The 20458-nt window shown below is 38.8% G+C and overlaps 1 protein-coding gene across 1 annotated transcript in view; it reads right to left on the bottom strand.

Annotated features, from left to right (window-relative positions):
- Window positions 1-20458, bottom strand: part of TMEM116 (transmembrane protein 116) — a 50750-nt gene that overhangs the window by 6806 nt on the left and 23486 nt on the right. The window contains exon 5 of the mRNA XM_028116440.1: window positions 2837-2941. Coding sequence (XP_027972241.1) covers window positions 2837-2941 — 105 coding nt within the window. The remainder of the gene's footprint in view (window positions 1-2836; window positions 2942-20458) is intronic.

The following is a 20458-nucleotide window of genomic DNA, read 5'->3' as shown; positions in this document are numbered from 1 at the left end:
CACAAGGAGAGCCTGTGGGAAGTAGCTTAATATAAGACTTGGATACCACAACAAATTCTCTTAGGAAGAAAGGTAAACACAAAATCATACAGTACTCCTCCATCTTCTAATAATAGTTCAATCCTATTCTCTTTTAGATCCAGGGAAGTATGGACTTTTCAGACCTTATGGGTGGAGCAGAAGTCTATGTATAAGATGACCAGCAGAAAGCTTAATAGGCCAGGATTAGCATAAGGGAGGAGGGTCAAATAAGCCCTTTGGATATAACATCTATTAGACTCTAGAAGAAAGAACATTCCAAAAACCCCTAGTTGTGTTAGACACTGAAAAATAATTTACAGAAGAATGTTATCTACCCACTGGAAGTTTATGGTAAAAGACTTTGAATAGAACATCTTAAAGTGAAAATAGAATAGAAAACAGCTTTTTTCTGTTCTGAGGTAAGAAATCATATTATATTCTAGACTGGCATTGTTAAAAATCAATAAGCATTAAGTGAGCAGTTAATCAATAATCAGAGATGGGTAACCAATTTGCCCTAAAAACTATGGATCAGGAATAGTAAATGATTTCAAGTAAGACAGCCATTGTTGACTTTAAGCAAAATGGGAAATAAGCAAAATCAGTCTTTGGTGACCTCTCCCACCTGTTCTCTTCTTCTTATTCTATCCTCCATCCATCAGGCTAACTTGTGTTTAATTTTTGTACTTACCTTGCTGTCAATGAATCTCTGATTTAAAAAAAAACTGATAATAGTACCATTTATTCATTCAACAAATTTTTATTGAGTTTCATCATGTGTATGATGATATACCACTTTCATTAGGTCTAGAACTGATCTGTAGGCTCTAGAGAAAGGTATGTGGGGAAGTTTTCCAGATTCATTTCTTGAAATTCATTCATTCACTCATTCATGCTCTTAAACAAAAAATCCCCTTCAAAAAAAACAACAAGGGGTGCCTGGGTGGCTCAGTTGTTAGGCGTCTGCCTTCAGCTCAGGTCATGATCCCAGGGTCCTGGGATCGAGCCCTGCATCAGGCTCCCTGCTCGGCGGGAAGCCTGCTTTCCCCTCTCCCACTCCCCCTGCTTCTGTTCCCTCTCTCGCTGTGTCTCTCTCTGTCAAATGAATAAATAAAAAAATCTTTAAAAACAAAACAAAACAAAAAACAAAATAAAAAAAACACAACGGGGTGCCTGGTTGGCTCAGTCAGTGAAGTGTGCAACTCTTGACTTCGGGGTTGCAGGTTCAAGCCCCATGTTGGGTACACAGATTACTTAAAGATAAAATCTTTAAAAAAAAATAACAGAATGGATACTATAGAAATACGAAAACTGGAATATTTAGTAAGATTTATATAATAAGATTAAAATATATAATGACAGCCAAAGAAATGAAAATTGCTAACATCATAAAAATGGGTTTTTTTTAATGATTTTATTTATTTGAGAGAGAGTGAGAGAAAGCACGAGCAGGGGAAAGGGGCAGAGGGAGAAGCAGACTCCTTGCTGAGCAGGGAGCCTGATGCGGAACTTGATCCCAGGACCCCGGGTTCATGACCTGAGCCAAAGGCAGACACTTAACTGACTGAGCCACCCAGGCGCCCCTAAAAATGTTTTCTACCAAGATCACTTAGTGATATACTGAAAGAATCAGGAATAAGAAAATGAGTGTACTATACAATGGAGTACTATTCAGCACTAAAAAGGAATGATCATAAATGCTATAATGGATAAACTTCAAAAGTATTATGCCAAATGAAATCAATCAGACACAACAGACTATATATTGGATGATTCCATCTATATGAAATGTCCAGAGAAGGAAAATCTATAGAGTCAGAAATTAGATTAGCAGTTGCCTAGTGCAGGGGGTGGGCAGGAAATTAACAATAAATGGGCATGAAGAATTTGACTAGGGCGAAGAAAATATTCTAGAACTGATTTATGATATTATTTTACAAGCTAGTAAAAGTCTCCTTTAAAAACCACTGAACTGTAACTTAAAATAAACAAATTATGTGATATGTAAAATATGCATACACAACAAAAAAAATCCAGATGTACTTAGTGTTCTCCTCTCTTTTATAAATGTAATACTAGACAGTGCCCCAAACTCTCTTTGAACCAAAGAAGGGGAAACAACTACTCCCTGGATCCATCTTGTTTTCTGATTACCACACATGAACCCCTCTGCCCTTCAGCAAACCAGTATCTGTTATCTGCACATACTGAATAAATACAGCAGAGCAAAACAGACATTCTCCTTTTCCAAAACCTGTAGCTCAAATTCCATGTGAGCAAACTGAGCACCTTCCCTGACTCTAGCCAAGATCTTATTCTTTACTCTAGCAATAATGATGGATTGGCATGGAGCTAAGAAGGATGGAACCAGGCAGTAAGGATAGTACTGTAAATAATGTTTCCTATAATCAAAACCATTTCATTTTTTTTTAAAGATTTTATTTATTTTTTAACAGAGAGAGAGACAGCAAGGGAGGGAACACAAGCAGGGCGAGTGGGAAAGGGAGAAGCAGGCTTCCCGCCGAGCAGAGAGCCCGCTGTGGGACTCGATCCCAGGACCCCGGGATCATGACCTGAGCTGAAGGCAGACGCTTAACAACTGAGCCACTCAGGCGCCTCCTTTTTATTTTTTTGATGGCAAGAGAGAAGAGGAAATCTTTTCAACAGAATGGAAACAATCATGAGAACATGATTGTTCTTTTATTAACCTCCATGAATTCACCTACCCAGTGCTGAATGCTTACACTGTTTATCAAGGACATACAGATTTGTTTTAGCATACTGTTCTTAACTATTAGCTCTGAATAAAACTTACCAGTGGAAATGTGCTCTGTCCACTCTGGTTGTGTCTCATCCTCAGCTCTTTGTACAGATACCAGATGTAATTGACGGTGTAAAGAAATGAGGAAATGTAGAATATCTAGGTGAGAATCAAAAAAACTCATAACTGTCCCACTCTGACTTCTTTCAATTTATTACATTATTTTCTGCTATAAGAATCCTACCTAATGGTCTATTAGTACCTTACTGCCTAATATCCATAACATGCTAAACTGGGCCATGTCCGGGAATTCTACCTAGCCCTACCTATTATATGTCTTGGATTCCTTATTTTATCCTTTTGACTATTTAGAGGAACCATAGCATTAGCCACCTCCTCTCACCCAGCTATTCTACTTTTATGAAGACATCCTAAAGTATTTTTCTATTTTATTTTTTAATTGGAAAGAACATAAGGATTTCCATTTCAAATAATGATAGCTTAGGCTATTTGAACCAAATTTCCCATTTAAAAAAAATTAAACATGCTGGATGAAATATTTTTTAAATCCTTAAAAGCATCAAAGAACTGACAAGATAGCAAGGAATCAGCAGGACAAAATCTCAGAGAAAAAAATTTCTGCTTCCATCTTTGATAAAATAATAGAAACAGAATTTGCCCTTCAGCCTTAAAAACTAAAAATTGGGAAAATATGAAACAACTGGTTTTCAAATATTAGGTAATAATCAGTGCAGAACAGTAATCCCTGAAAGAAGAAAAACAAGCAAATGCCCCATCTCATTGGCAGGAAGAAGTGAGTGCAGTGACGGGAAATCCAAACAGATAGGCTGTCTTGATGAGTGAGGAGACAGAGTTCAGAGTTTGGAAAGGCCAAAGAGTTGCAATACATGAAGCAGATTATCTGAGAAGAGGTAGCCACACAGATATAGTGCTCTGGAGATTTGCAGGGGTACCCTCGAGTCCTTGATTAAGTATTGATCTATGCATGTGAGACAGAAAACCATGAAGACTGGAAACAGAACAACCAGAGAGGAATAGGTGAAACAATCTCCGAAGCAATAGTTTGTGTTTCCATCAACCAGAGTGGAAAGACTTCCTAACATACAGGCAGGAAATGAAGGTCCTACAGAATAATAAGGTAGAATCATAAGAAGAGTATTGCCTCACTAATGGGACGAAATTAGCTCTACATGGAACACTGCCCAGATGAAAGTTTAAAAGCAAGACTTAGAAAAATAAGCAAGCCTTGAAAGGATCAGATAGATTCAGTTAGTGACATCCAAGACAAAATCAAATTTAAAGGAATATACATACATATATAAAGGAATATATATATATATATAATGTATGTATATATAAATCTAATAACCAATAATGTAAACTCTGCAATGTCTGGCATCTAATAAAATCTTATAAATCTTGGTTGGCTGTGAGCTCCGCTGAGGAGTCAGAGGTTGGGCAGCTGCTCCAGCAGCTCCCCAGTCGCTCCTGATCCCTGGTCCCTCAGTGGCATGACATGCAGGTGATGCTGAAGTGGCCCATGGAGTTCGCGGTGGTGCTGCTGAGCCCTGGTTCCCCAAAATGGCAGCACCTGTCCCTCTGTCCAGCTCCACATATGATCAGATTATGCGAGAATATGGGACAAGATCAACAAGCCTGAAGCTTTCCTGAAGCCTGTCCTGAAGCTTTCTTGCATATCTGGGTACCAGGTTTTACCTGAAGAGATGGCTGCCATACACTTTTTCTAGCTGGTTTGATAATCACATTTCAGCTCCAACTTTGCATCCTGAGAACATTTAAACATTTCTGTAGGTCCTTTTTAAAATACAACTTGAAAGACCTTAAGACCTTCTGCTTGCCACAAGCGTATCTTTCTTTTCTGCTTACCAGTAAACAGCTGTGACCCATTGTGATAGGTTTTCCAAACAAAATACCTGGAGCAGTTTAGCAAAAGATGTCCTCATTGCCACTCAACAAATAGGAGTTTTCCCAAGCACAATCCTGTAAGAAGTGTGTGTGTGAATGTGTGTGTGTATTTTATTTTATTTTATTTTTATTTTTTAAAGATTTTATTTATTTATTTGAGAGAGAGAGAGAATGAGAGATAGAAAGCACGAGAGAGAAGAGGGTCAGAGGGAGAAGCAGACTCCCTGCTGAGCAGGAAGCCCGATGTGGGACTCGATCCCGGGACTCCAGGATCATGACCTGAGCCGAAGGCAGTCGCTTAACCAACTGAGCCACCCAGGCGCCCGTATGTGTGTATTTTAAAATATTATTTGCATTGTGCAAATTTTTTTGATCTTGGGGATTTTGGCTGTGAATTTGATGTGCCACAATTATGGTTAAAAACACTTGCTTGGTCTACAGAAGATCATTAATGTTTTGTGACCGTATAAGTTATAACGGTGGATTGTTTTATGTGTAGGTATTACACATAAATATAATACACATAAATATATGACACATATTAAATACATGGACTATTTCAAGGCACAGAGTATGAATCATAAGTTAGAATGACAAAGATGTGATTATGGTGACATAAAAACTGTCTGTTGTCCTAGGTCTACAAATGCTTGATGAGGAATTAGGACAAACTGGAGATGGGTTAACACATGGACTCTGCCCAGTCATGTTGAAAAATACTTTGAGTCCAAGCCTTAAAATAGCCATGTGGAGTCTGTGCTCACCTCATTCACACAGAGAGCTCCCTGGACAGTGAACCTCTAAAAAGAAAAAGTTCCCCTCAGAGCAGGAGCAAAACACAGGTGAGCATGGGGCAGTGGCACTGCTACTTGGAAGGAGCCATTTCACCCCTATATCTGTTATCAAAAAACTGAATTTGGATCCTTTGGTCAAGTTCCCCCAAATTCTTTTTAAGAACTGTTTGAGCTTTGTTATTGCAAACCCTCTTCCAAAACTTACAGACTGTTCATCACCTTGTTTCCAAGGCTGAGGAACAGAAAGTAGCCTCTGTTTTGAGGAGGTGGAAGTATACATTTTTTACTGTTACTTGTTTAGAACCACATTTTACAAAATGCCTTGTTTCCTTTATTATTGTTTCTGGAAAAGAAAGTTTTATTAAAATTGTTTTAGTTTGATTATAAAATAGTTTTATTAATTAGGGCTTATTTTGAAAAATTCTGAGTTCAATTCAAATGTATCCCTGTCCTTTCTCTCTCTCTTTTTTTAAGACTTTATTTGACACAGAGAGAGAGTGAGAGAGAGAGAGAGAGCACAAGCAGGGGGAGTGGCAGGCAGGCAGAGAGAGAGGGAGAAGCAGTCTCGCTGAGCCTGGAGCCCCCTGCGGGGCTCAATCCCAGGACCCTGAGATCATGACCTGAGCCAAAGGCAGCCGCTTAACAGACTGTGAGCCACCCAGGTGTCCCTCCCTGTACCTTTTAAAGTAAGGTAATAATCAGAGATAGTTGTTTGGATCAGATGGCTTAGAGAAATTTCTGGAATGTTCATATTCTAAGATTCCTTATTAATGAATGTCTGACTTAAATCTAACCAAAATCTGCAACATTATTCTTGGTAAGTTTTCATTATATAGTGTTAACAAGCTTACTTATGAACAAATAAAATATTTCAGCTATTTGTTTACCTTGCCTTTTTAAAAGATTTTATTTCTTTTTTGGGACGCCTCTTCCCTGGCTTGTACTATCTCTCTCTCTCTCTCTCACTATCTCTCTCTAATAATTTAAAAAATTTTTTAAAAGATTTTTTTTAAAGATTTTATTTATTTGAGAGAGAGAGAACAAGCAGGTGGGAGGGGCAGAGGAAGAGGGAGAAGCAGATCCTCCACTAAGCAAGGAGCCTGACACGGGGCTCGATCCCAAGACCCAAGGATCATGACCCGAGCTGAAGACAGACACTTAAGTGATTGAACCACCCAGGCACCCCAAGATTTTATTTATTTATTTGAGAGAGACAGAGCATGAGCAGGGCAAGGGACAGAGGGAGAAGCAGACTCCCCACTAAGCGCAGAGCTCCATGCCAGCAGAGCTTGATCCCAGGACCCTAAGATCATGACCTGAGCCAAAATCATCTGCTTAACCAACTGAGCCACCCAGATACCCCTTACCTTGCCTTCTAAAAAAAATATTATAAATATACAATGAAGCAGGAAAATATGGCCCATGCCCGAGAAAAATTAATCAATGGAAATGGGACTCAGAAATAACATCATAAAAATCAGTAGACAAAGATGTTAACAAAATTATAACAAATATACTCCAGGGGCGCCTGGGTGGCTCAGTCGTTAAGCGTCTGCCTTTGGCTCGGGTCATGATCCCAGGGTCCTGGGATCGAGCCCCGCATTGGGCTCCCTGCTCTGCGGGAAGCCTGCTTCTCCCTCTCCCATTCCCCCTGCTTGTGTTCCCTCTCTCGCTGTATCTCTCTCTCTCTCTGTCAAATAAATAAATAAAATCTTTAAAAACAAAAACAAAAAAACAAATATACTCCATAATGTCCAAGAAGGTAGAGGAAAATAGACAAGTAGAGATATGGAAGATATAAAAAAGACCCAAACTGAAATTCTACAGATGAAAAATACATGAAATTAAAATATGACAAAATAGAAACTGCAAAAGAAAAGATTAGTAAACTTAAAAATATCGAAACAGAAAATATCTGAAATGAAACAGAGAAAAAAGACTTTTAAAAAATGAGCAGGGGCACCTGGGTGGCACAGTCAGTTAAGCGTCCAACTCGATTTCAGCTCAGGTCGTGATCTCAGGGTTGTAAGATTGAGCCCCACAACTGGCTCTGTACTCAGTGCAGAGTCTGCTTGGGTTTCTCTCTCCCTCTTCTTCTGTTCCCCTCCATCTCTTCAAATAAATAAATCTTTAAGATTTATTTTAAGAAAAAATGAGCAAACCCTCAGTGAGACAATATCAAGAAGGCTAATGCCCATGGAACTGAATTCCAGAAGGAGTAGAGAAGCAGGAAGAAGCAAAATATATTTGAAGAAATAACCAAATTTTTTTCAAATTTAATGAAAATAGAAAGCACAAGAAACATGGGGATAAAAAAACACACCAAGGCACATCCTAATCAAATTACTGAAAATCAGTGATAAACAGCAAACAACAAAAGCATTCAGGGTAAAAAGCCATATTATGTACACAGGAACAAAGATTAGAATGACATTACACTTCTTTTTTTGTTTGTTTGATCAAAGGGCATATACATTTATTATCTGATAGTACCAAACTGCCATCCTTACTCTATTGTGTCAATTTACATTTCTCAGCCAACAGTGTGAAAGAGTTTCTGCTCTTCCACACCTTTGTCATCCCTAACATATTTTCAAACTCTGGTCTGTGCCAATCTGCTAAATGAAAAACAGTTGCACTCCTAGTTTTAACTGGTATTTTGTTTGGTACATAGGGCTGGGTATCCTTTTGCATGTTTGAAATCCATTTTGTTTCTTTTCTGTGAATTGTATTCTTTGCAAACAAGTTATTGGCCTACTCCTAATTGATTTTGAAAGCTCTTTATATATTAAGGAAGCTAGACTTTCATTTTCACATAGATTATAAGTTGTTTTTCCTGGTTTGTCTTTGCATATTAAGTTTTTTTGAAAATTTTTTTTGACATCACACTTCTTACAAGAAATAATACAATCCAGAAAACATAGACACAACATCTTTAAAATAACTGAAATGGGGAAAAAAAAATCCGTCAACCTAGGGACTCCTGGGTGGCTCAGTCAGTTATGCATCTGCCTTCCAGGTCATGATCCCCAGAGTCCTGGGATCAAGCCCTGCGTCAAGCTCCTTGTTTAGTGGGGAGTCTGCTTCTCCCTCTGCCTCTGCCCCTCCCCCTGCTTGTGTTCTCTCTCTCTCTGTCAAAATAAATAAATAAAATCTTTAAAACAAACCTGTCAACCTAGAATTCTATACATAGAAAAAATACCTTTCAAAAACAAGGACAAAAAGTAAGGACTTTTGTAGGCAAACAAAAGCTGAGAGAATACACTGAAGCAGACCATTGCTATAAGAAGTGTTAAAGGAAATCATTCAGGAAAAAACATGTGATAACAGATAGAAATTTGAATCTACACAAAGAAATTAAGAGTACCAAAAATGGGAACAGTTGGATGTTTCCTTAAATAATTAAATATAGAATTAACCATATGATTCAGCAATTCCACTCCTAGGTACACACCTCGAAGAATTGAAAACAAATACTCAAACAACTACATGTATATCTATGCTCATAAAAGCACTGAGAATAGCCAAAAAGTAGAAACAGTCCAAAGGTCCATAAAAATATGAATGAATAAACAGACTGTGACATATACATACAATATTATTCAGCCATAAACAGGAATGAAGTACTGGTACATGCTACATGGATTACCCTTCAAAACATTATGCTAAGTGAAAAAAAAAAACAGATACAAAGGCCACATTTTTTAATGATTCTATTAATATAAAGCATCCAGAATAGATATAGCCATAGCAACTTAACTCAGATCAGTGGTTTCCAGGTAGGGAAATGGAGAGAAACTGCTTAATGAGAAAGGGGTTTTTACTTTGGAGTGACAGAAATGTTTTGGAACTAGATAGAGATGGGGGTTGCACAACATTGTGAATGTACTAACTACCACTACACTGTTCACTTTAAAGTGATCAATTTTATCTTTTTTAAAAAGATTTTATTTATTTGACAGAGAGAGACACAGCAAAGAGAGGGAACACAAGCAGGGGGAGTGGGGGAGGGAGAAGCAGGGTTCCTGCAGAGCAGGGAGCCCGATGTGGGGCTCGATCCCAGGACTCTGGGATCATGACCTAAGTCAAAGGCAGACACTTAATGACTGAGCCACCCAGGCGCCCCATGATCAATTTTATCTTATGTGAATTGCAACTTAACAAATTTTTTTTCTTTTTCAAGTTTTTATTTAAATTCCAGTTAGTTAGCATGCAATGTAATGTTAGTTTCAGGTGCAGAATTTAGCGATTCATCACTTACATACAACACATTTGTGCTCATCACAAATGCCCTCTTTAATACCCATCACCCATTTAACCCATTCCCCTGCCCACCTCCCCTCCAGCACTCCAGTTTGTTCTCTATAGTTAAGAGTCTGTTTTCTGGTTTACCTCTCTTTTCTCCACTCTATTCTCATCTGTTTTGTTTCTCAATAAATTGTTTTAAAGTTTTTTTCAGCATCAGAGGATCCCAATGAAGATGGTAGAATAGGAGGATCCTGAGCTCACCTCCCACTGACATACCAAGGCTACTACTACATATAAAGCAACTCTTAGAACAAGCTGAAGATTAGTAGGACAGCTCTTCCACACCTAAATATAAAAAGAAAAAAACACGTCAAGAAGGGTAGGAGAGAGAGACACAGACTGATCAGGATCCAGACTCAGCACAGTGACCCACAGCAGGAAGGATATCACAGGCATGGAAGTCCTCCCTGAAGAGCAAGGGGTTCAATTTCTACATTGGGCACCCCCTGCCCTGGGGACTTGCACCAGGAAGATGAGCCCCCATAACACCTGGCTTTGAAAATCAGTGGGGCTTACCTCCAGAAGAGATAGAGGGATACAGGAAACTGAGACTCCACTCTTAAAGAGCCCATGCACAAATTCAGTCACACTGAGACCCAGCACACAGGCAGCAGTTTTAAAAGCACCCAGGCCATATATGAAGGAGGCTTATTGACTAATTTTAGGGCATGTGATGGAAGGGCAGGTATCTATAGGAACTTTCTCCAGGAATGGAAATGCTGGTGAATGCCATTATTCTTGCCCTCCTTCTGCCTAGCTGGCCCAACTCTGGTGGGTACCCATTCTGACACTCTCCATCTACCTTTCAAGCCTGCTAACCCTACCCCAAAATTATCCTATGCCTTGCTCAACCCACCTGCCCCAGCAGGTACCCCTTTCAAAGCAGCTCCTATGGGGGATGGGACAGGCTCCCCCTACCAGTGCACCAACAGCTGTGGCTGGGCCCTGAAGGCAGCCATACCCAGGACTAGCCCCAATTACCAGCACCACCATAGCAGCCATACCCAGGCCTCTAAGCCAGTTGTGCCAGGGGCCAGTTCTGCACACCAGTGCACTCAGAACAGTCATGGCCCAGCTACAATAGGAGGGCAGATACAGCCTATACAGAAGACATCCCTGGAGCACCTGCTTCTGGTGACCAGGAAGGAATGTGTTTCTGGGCCCCATAGGATGAACTCTACATAAGGTCACTCCATCAAGACCAGGAGGCACAGTTTGCCTACGTAAGACATAGAAACAAACACAGAGAACCATGCAAAATGAGGAGACAGGGGAATATGTTCCAAATGAAAGAATGAGACAACACCACAGCAAAGGAACTAAATGAAATGGAAATAAGCACTCCACATAACAGAGCTCAAAGTAATGGTCATTATGATGCTCACTGAACTTGGGGGGAATGAATGACACAGTGATAATTTCAAAAGAATATAAAAAATATAAAAAAGAACCAATCAGAGCTGAAAAATACAATTACTGAAATGAAAACTATACTAGAAGGAATCAACAGAGGATTAGAAAATGCAGAATGTACCAACAATCTGAAAGAGGGTAGCAGAAATCATCCTAGCTGAACAACAAAAAGAAAAAAGAGCAAGAAAAATGAGGATAGTTTTTTTATTTTTTTATTTTTATTTTTTTAAAGATTTTATTTATTTATTTGACAGAGAGAGACACAGCGAGAGAGGGAACACAAGCAGGGGGAGTGGGAGAGGGAGAAGCAGGCTTCCCGCTGAGCAGGGAGCCCGCTGTGGGACTCAATCCCAGGACCCTGGGATCATGACCTGAGCTGAAGGCAGACGCTTAACGACTGAGCCACCCAGGCGCCCAAGGAGGATAGTTTTTTTAAATAAAAAAAAAGAAAAGAAAAATGAGGATAGTTTAAGGGACCTCTGGGCAACATTGAGTGTACAAACATTCACATTATAGTGCTCTCAGAAGAGAGAAAGGGGCAGAAAAAATATTTAAAGAAATAATTGCTGAAAACTTCCCTCACCTGAGGAAGGAAACAAACATCCAAGTCCAGAAAGTAAAAAAGAACCCCAAACAAAACGAATCCAAAGAAGTCCACACCAAGACACATAATTTAAATGCCAAAAATTAAAGAGAGAATCTTAAAAGCAGTAAGAGAAAAGCAACTAGTTATATACAAGGGACCATCCATAAGACTATCAGCTGATTTTTCAAGCAAAAACTTTGCAGGCCAGAAAAGAGTGACATGATATATTCCAAGAGCTAAAAGGAAAAAAACCTACGACTAAGAATACTCCATTTAGCAAGATTATCATTCAGAATTGAAAAAGAGATAATTTCAAAAACAAAAGTTAAAGGAGTTCATCACCATTAAACAAACCTTTCAAGAAAAGTTAAAGGACCTTCTTAGAGCGGAAAGAAGAGGCCATAACTGGAAGTAAGAAAATTATGAAAGAAAAAAAATCTCACCAGTAACAAATAAATAGTAAAGGTAGTGGATCAACCATTTGCAAACCTAATATGAATGTTAAAATTCTAAAGTAGTAAAATCAACTGTATCTACAATAATTAGTTAAGGGATGCACAAAATAAAATATAAAATATGACATCAAATACGTAAAACAGGGAAGGGGAGTAAAAATATAGTGCTTTTAAAATGTGTTTGAACTTGGGCGCCTGGGTGGCTCAGTCATTAAGCATCTGCCTTCGGCTCGGGTCATGATCCCAGGGTCCTAGGATCGGGCCTCACATCGGGGTCCCTGCTCCGCGGGGAAGCCTGCTTCTCCCTCTCCTACTCCCCCTGCTTGTGTTCCCTCTCTTGCTATGTCTCTCTCTGTCAAATAAATAAATAAAATCTTCAAAAAAATGTGTTTGAACTTAAGTGATTATTCACTTAAAACAGACTGCTATATACAGAGGATGTTATATATGAACCTCAAGTTAACCACAAACCAAAACCCTATAATAGATACATAGAAAGTATATAGAAAGGAATCCAAACATAACACTAAAGAAAGCAATCAAATCACAAAGGAAGAAAGCAAGAGAAGAAGAAAAGAATGAAGAACCATAAAAATATATGTAGGGGCACATGGGTGGGTCAGTCAGTTGAGCATCAGACTCTTGGTTTCAGTTCAGGTCATGATCTTAGGGTCATAGGACTGAGCCCCACATTGGGCTCTGTGCTTAGCATGACATCGGCTTGAGATTCTCTCTCTCCCTCTGCCCCTCCCTCCACTTGCTCTAAAATAAATAAATAAAATCTTTAAAATATACATATATTTAGGGATACCTAAATATATAAAGCAAATATTAACAGATCTTAAAGGAGAAATAAAGAGCAATATCAATAATAATAGGGGACTTCAATACCTCGCTTTCAACAATGGAGAGATCATCCAGAGGATCAATAAGGTAACACTGGACTTGAATTACACTTTAGACCAAATGGACCTAACAGACATATATATAACATTCTATTCAACAGTAGAGAATATACATCCTTTTCAAATGCACTTGGAATATTCTCCAGAATGATAATATATTAGGTCACAAAACAAGTCTTAACAAATTTAAGAAGACTGAAATCATATCAAGCATCTTTTCCAATCATAATGATATGAAACTAGAAATCAATAACAAGAGGGAAACTGTAAAATCCCCAAATACATGGAAACTAAACAATACACTCCTGAACAACCAATGCCTCAAAGAAGAAATCAAAAGAAAAAAATTTTTAAAGATTTTATTTATTTGTCAGAGAGAGAGAGAGGCAGGCAGAGGGACAAGCAGAGTCCCTGCTGAGCAAGGAGCCCAATGTGGGACTCGATCCCAGGACCAGGGATCATGACCTGAGCCGAAGGCAGACAGTTAACTGTGCCACCCAAGCACCCCAAGAAAAATTTAAAAATATCTCAAGACAACTGCAAAAAAGAAACACAACATATCAAAACTTAGGGGATGCAGCAAAAATAGTTCTAAGAGGGAAATTTAGAACAATAAATGCTTACATAAAGAAAAAGAAACATCTCAAATAAACAACCTAAGTTTACACCTCTAGGAACTAGAAAAAGAACAAAGTAAGCCCAATAGTAGTAGAAGGAAGGAAACAGGATCAGAGCAGAAATAAATGAAATAGAGGATGAAAAACAACAGAAAGATCAACAAAACCGAGTTTTTCATAAATATATACAAAACTGACTAACTTTTGGCTAGAATGACTAAGAAAAAGGAGAAAAGATTCAAATAAACGAAATGAAAGGGGAGACATTACACAGGCACCGCATACATTACAGACATTACACAAGCACAGCGTAGGAAATATAGTCAGTAATACTGTAACAGCATTGTATGGTGACAGATGATAGCTATACTTGTGGTGAGCAGAGCATAATGAATAAAGATGTTGAGTCACTATGATGTATGCCTGAAACCAATATAACATTGTGTGTCAACTATAGTAAAATAAAAAAAAAAATTTCAATGAGTTTTATCAGCTTTATTGGAAAATAATATGGAAGTTTTAGTAACTATATTATTTGATAAAAATGTGTTAACAGATAATGAACTGGGTACTAGAACAAAAGGATCACTGATCCAATAAAATTTAATTATCATTTTTATTGTCAAAAAAGAAAAAAGGAAAGACATTACAACCAATACCACAGAAATACAAAAGATCCTGAGACTATTATGAACAATTATACACTTACAAATTGAGTAACACAGAAGAAATGGATAAAATCCTAGAAACATACAAATTATCATGACTGAATCATGAAGAAACAGGAACTCTGAACAGACAAATAATGAGTAAGAAGACAGAATCCGTAATTGCCAACCTCCCAACAAAGAAAATTTTAGGACAATTTGGTTTCACCGGTGAACTCTACTAAACATTTTTTTAAATTTATTTATTTTTTATTATGTTCAATTAGCCAACATATAGTATATCATTAGTTTCTGATGTAGTGTTGTAGTGTTCAGTGATTCATTAGTTGCATATAACAACCAGTGCTCATCACATCACGTGCCCCCCTTAATACCCATCACCCAGTTACTCCATCCTCCCACCCCCCTCCCTTCTGTAACCCTCAGTTTGTTTCCCAGAGTCCAGAGTCTCTCATGGTTTGTCTCCCTCTCTGATTTCTTCACATTCAGTTTTCCCTCCCTTCCCCTATGATCCTCTGCACTATTCCTTATATTCCACATATGAGTGAAACCATATGGTCATTGTCTTTCTCTGCTTGACTTATTTCACTTAGCATAATCCCCTCCAGTTCCATCTATGTCGATGCAAATGATAGGTATTCATCCTTTCTGATGGCTGAGTATATTCCATTGTATATATGAACCACATCTTTATCCATTCTTCTGTTGAAGGACATCTTGGCTCCTTCCACAGTTTGGCTACTGTGGACATTGCTGCTATGAACATCAGGGTGCATGTGCCCCTTCTTTTCACTACATCTGTATTTTTGGGGTAAATACCTAGTAGTGCAATTGCTGGGTTGCAGGGTAGCTCTATTTTTAACTTGAACCTCCACACTGTTTTCCAGAGTGGCTGTACCAGCTTGCATTCCTACCAACAGTGTTAGAGGGTTCCCCTTTCTCACATCCTCACCAACATTTGTTGTTCCCTGTCTTGTTAATTTTAGCCATTCTAACTGCTGTAAGGTGGTATCTTACTGTGGTTTTGATTTGTATTTCCCTGAGGGCTAGCGATGTGGAGCATTTTTTCATGTGTTTGTTAGCCATTTATATGTCTTCTTTGGAGAAGGGTCTGTTCATGTCTTCTGCCCATTTCTTGACTAGATTATTTGTTTTTTGGGTGTTGAGTTTGTAAGTTCTTTATAGATCTTGGATACCGACCCTCTATCTGATGTAATTTGCAAATATCTTCTCCCATTCCATGGGTTGCCTTTTAGCTTTGTTGACTGTTTCCTTTGCTGTGCAGAAGCTTTTTATCTTGATGAAGTCCCAACAGTTCATTTTTGCTTTTGCTTCCCTTGTCTTTAGAGACATGTCTTCCAAGAAGTTGCTGTGGCCAATGTCGAAGAGGGTACTGCCTGTGTTCTCCCCTAAGAGAAGAATTAATGCCCGACCTTCTCAAATTCTTCCAAAAAAATTACAGAAGATGGAATACTTCCAAGCTCATTTAATGAGGCCTGTACTATCCTGTTCAAAGCTAAACAAAAACACTACAAGAAAAGAAAATTATAGGCCAATATCCCTGAAGAACAGAGGTGCAAAAATCATCAACAAAATGCTAGCAAATAAAATTCAACAGAACATTAAAAGGATCATATACTATTACCCAATGGGATTTATCCCTTGAAGGCAAAGCTGATTCAACATATGCAAAACAATAAATGTGATACACCACTGTTAAGAGTTTACCTAAGCTACTCCATGGCACTGCTACCTTGAGATCCATTTTGTTAAGCCCAGGGCTTGCAGGATCCTTAGACACCAGTCCCCTCAGGCAAGTGCATGCCCTTGATAGCAGTCCAGAGTCACAATAAATATAAGTTCCTGATATGACTTCCCCAACAGCCCTTGTGATCAACAGTACCCCTTGCCTCCCAGGACCAGTATGCTTTATGTGCCTCTTGGATAAAGACCCCCATGGGCTTATGAAAATTCCGCTTCTTTGGTTGAATTGGCTGATCTGGCCCTACCCTGGGAACCCCAACGCATTCCACCCACAGCCGGTAACAAAACAGTGTGCCCCAAATTCTGCCTCTCTCTCTGCACTCTGCCCTTGACCTCCCCACGTGGCCCCTTGAAGAGTGCTGTATACTTCCTCTAGGACCTGCCCTGTGCTCCTCTTAACAAATTTAATTTAACAAAGTCGTAACAAGCACATAAACAGAATGAAGTCTAAAAATCACATGATCATCTGAACTGGAGCATTAAAAGCATTTAAGAAAATTCAACATCTTATCATAATAAAAACTTCTCAACATATTAGATATAAAAGAAATGTACCTCAACACAATAAAGGCCATATATGACAAGCTAACATCATACTCAGTGGTGAAATCTGAAAGCTTTTCCCCTAAAATCAGCAACAAGACAGGATGCTCACTCTTGTCACTTCTATGGGAGTCCTAGCCAGAGCAGTTAGGCAAGAAAAAGAAGTAAAAAGTATCCAAATTGTAAAGGAAGAAGTAAAATTGTCTCTATTTGCAGATGACAAGGTCTTATACACAGAAAATCCTAAGGACTCCATAAAAAACCTAAGGACTCCAAAAAAAAAAACTTTTAGAAGTAAATTCAGTAAAGCTGCAGGATACAAAATCAATCTACAAAAATCATCTGTGTTTCTAAGCACTAACAACAAACTATATGAAAAAGAAATTAAGAAAACAATCTAACTTACAATAGCATCAAAAATAATAAAATATGTAAGAAAAAGTTTAGCCAAGGGGTGCCTGGGTGGCTCAGTTGTTAAGCATCTGCCTTTGGCTCAGGTCATGATCCCAGGGTCCTGGGATCAAGCCCCGCATCGGGCTCCCTGCTCAGCGGGAAGCCTGCTTCTCCCTCTCCCTCTGCCCCTGCTCGTGTTCCCTCTCTCGCTGTCTCTCTCTCTCTCTCTGTCAAATAAAAAAAGAAAAAGAAAAAAAAATTTAGCCAAGGAGATGAAAAATCTGTACGCTCAAGACTCTTAAAACACTAATGAAAGAAACTGAAGACACACATAAATGGAAAGATATCCTGTGCCCATGGACTAGAAGAATTAGGATTATTAAAATGTCCATACTAGCCAAAATAATCTACAGGTTCAATCCCTATAAAATTCCAATGACATTTTTTGGAGAAAAATGTAAACACAAAAGACCCTGAATAGCTAAAGCAATCTTGAGCAAGAACAACAAAAATGAATGCATCATACTTCCTGATTTCCTATTATATTACAAAGCTATAGGAAGCAAAATAATATGATACAGTAAGCAAAATAATGCTTATGGCAATTGGTATAATATGGTAGAGTAAGCAAAATAATATAGAATAAAAACAGACATGTAAGAAAAAAAAACCAGAATTGAGAGCCCAGAAATAAACAACCATATAACTAATCTTTGACAAAGGAACCAAGAATAAACAATGGGTAAAGAATAATCTCTTCAATATAGGGTGATGGCAAAACTGGATATTCACATTTTAAAAAAAAGGAATTGGATCCTTATACTATACAGAAAAGTCAACTCAGAATGGATTAAGATTTAAATATATGACCTGAAATTGTAAGCTTCCAGAAGAAAACATAGAGGAAAATGCCTAATTAGTCTTGGCAATGATTTTTTGGATATGACACCAGAAGCACAGGGAAAGGGGAATGGCAGACCCTGGTTCTTTTGGCTTATCTCTACCAGCCTCCAATATATAAGCAAGTTGGCACAAGTGTCATCAGGCCCCAGTATTCTCTGCCTGTTGCATATGAGGCAGAGCCCTTGCTCTATGAATAGGGGGTGAGTAGGAGAAAGAAGTCTCTGTTCCCTTAGCTGTACCTGTCTGAAACAGAGCATAGGGTTGGGAAGGATGATGATGTTGGCAGTCTTCTGCTGCCCCTCCTGGAATGAAACTGTAGCCCTAGACCAGGAGCTGGGTGGGGAGGGAGTTTCCATCTCTTGGCCACACCCACTCACAGTAAAGCACCTAGAGTAGAGCTTTCATCACACGTCTGACAGGAAGAGGCAAACAAGTCATGTCTCAAATGCCATAGATTCTCACTGCTCTATTAAGATTTAATAAAGTTTCTTGAATAAATATTTGTCTATTTGTTTTATATCCATAGGACAATTTCCAGTGACTTTACATGGTTGTTTTCTTATAATTTTCACAGTTAAATAGCTGTTTCACTGGGCAGTAGGTCTTTCGAGCGCTTCACACCACCTTTCCAGAAGTCCTGCCTCTGCAATATATATATATATTTTTAAATCTCTTCTAAACACCAGTTTCCCCTTCCATCTTTTGGGTTTTTTTCATTATTATTTATTGATTTGTTGAAGAAATCAAAAATTTTTTAAAGATTTACTTATTTTTGAGGGGGGCAGAGGGAGAGAGAGCCTCAAGCAGACTCCACACAGAGCATGGAGCCTGATACAGGGCTCAATCCCACAACCCTGAGATCACAACCTGAGCCAAAACCAAGAGTCGGACACTTAACCAACTGCACCACCTAGGTGCCCCCAAATCAGTTTTTTATCCTTTAATTTTCCACAGATTCCTCTGTATTCTTCTGATCACACCTCTATGGTATAGTTTATCATATTTTTTGTCTCGGTATTTTCTGTTTATTGATGGTTAGATATATACTACCACCCTAAAAGGTCAAATTCAGGGGTTTTAGAGTCAATGACCAGTAATATTTCATAGGTTGTGGCATGTTCTTCCTTCAAGAAACACATAGCATCAAATAGCCTGTCTTTTTATAATATAAGCAGCTGTCAGTGTTCAATACTTATATCTATTAGTTCACTTAGGGATCATTACTATTATTTTTGAAAAGATTTTATTATTTATTTATTTGGGAGAGAGAAACAGATAGTGACAGAGACAGCGAGAGAGAGCACAAGCAGGAAGGAGAGACAGAAGCAGGCTCCAGCTGAGCAGGGAGCCCAACATGGGGCTCGATCCCAGGACTCTGGGATCATGACCTGAGGCACTGAGGCACCCCGGGATCATGCTAAATCTACTCTGCCTGTGCTCTAGAAATGAAAAAAAAAAAAAAAAAAAAGCCTGAATGACAGCACATCTGTTTACAACATGGTTTACTGAATATTTTAAGCCCACTGTTGAGACCTGCTGCTCAGAAAAAGAAAGATTCTTTTCAAAATATTACTGCTCATTGACAATGTACTGAGTCACACAAGAGCTCTGACAGAAATATACAATGAGGGGCTCAGTTGTTAGGCGTCTGCCTTCGGCTCAGGTCATGATCCCAGGGTCCTGGGATCAAGCCCCGCATCGGGCTCCCCACTCAGCGGGAAGCCTGCTTCTCCCTCTCCCACTCCCCCTGCTTGTGTTCCATCTCTCGCTGTGTCTCTCTCTGTCAAATAAATAAAAAGAAAGAAAAAAATAGGGGCGCCTGGGTGGCTCAGTTGGTTAAGCGATTGCCTTTGGCTCAGGTCATGATCCTGGAGTCCCAGGATCGAGTCCCACATAGGGCTCCCTGCTCAGCGGGGAGTCTGCTTCTCCCTCTGACCCTCCTCCCTCGCGTGCTATCTCTCATTCTCTCTCTCTCTCAAATAAATAAATAAAATCTTAAAAAAAAAGAAAAAAAGAAATATATGATGAGATTAATATTGTTTTCCTGCCTCCTAACACAATATCCATCCTGCAGCCCATGGATCAAGGAATAATTTAGAATTTCAAGTTTTATTATTTAATAAATACATTTCATAAGACTATAACTGTCACAGATTGTGATTTCTCTGATGGATCTGGATAAAGTAAATTGAAAACCTCTGGAAAAGATTCATCATTCTAGGTAACATTAAGAACATCTGTGATTCTTTGGAAGAGGTCAAAATATCAACATTAACAGGAGTTTGGAAGAAGCTGTTTCCAACCCTCATGTATGACTTTGAGGTGTTTAAGACTTCAGTGGAGGAAGTACTTCAGATGTGGTGGAAATTGTGAGAGAACT

The sequence above is a fragment of the Eumetopias jubatus genome, unplaced genomic scaffold (genome assembly GCF_037043125.1).
Source record: "Eumetopias jubatus isolate StellerSeaLion01/CBP00866 unplaced genomic scaffold, mEumJub1_p1.0 scaffold_16, whole genome shotgun sequence".
NCBI classification, from domain to species: Eukaryota; Metazoa; Chordata; class Mammalia; order Carnivora; family Otariidae; genus Eumetopias; species Eumetopias jubatus.
The sequence above is the reverse complement of the archived record's forward strand: the minus strand, read 5'-3'. Positions and strand labels throughout refer to the sequence as shown.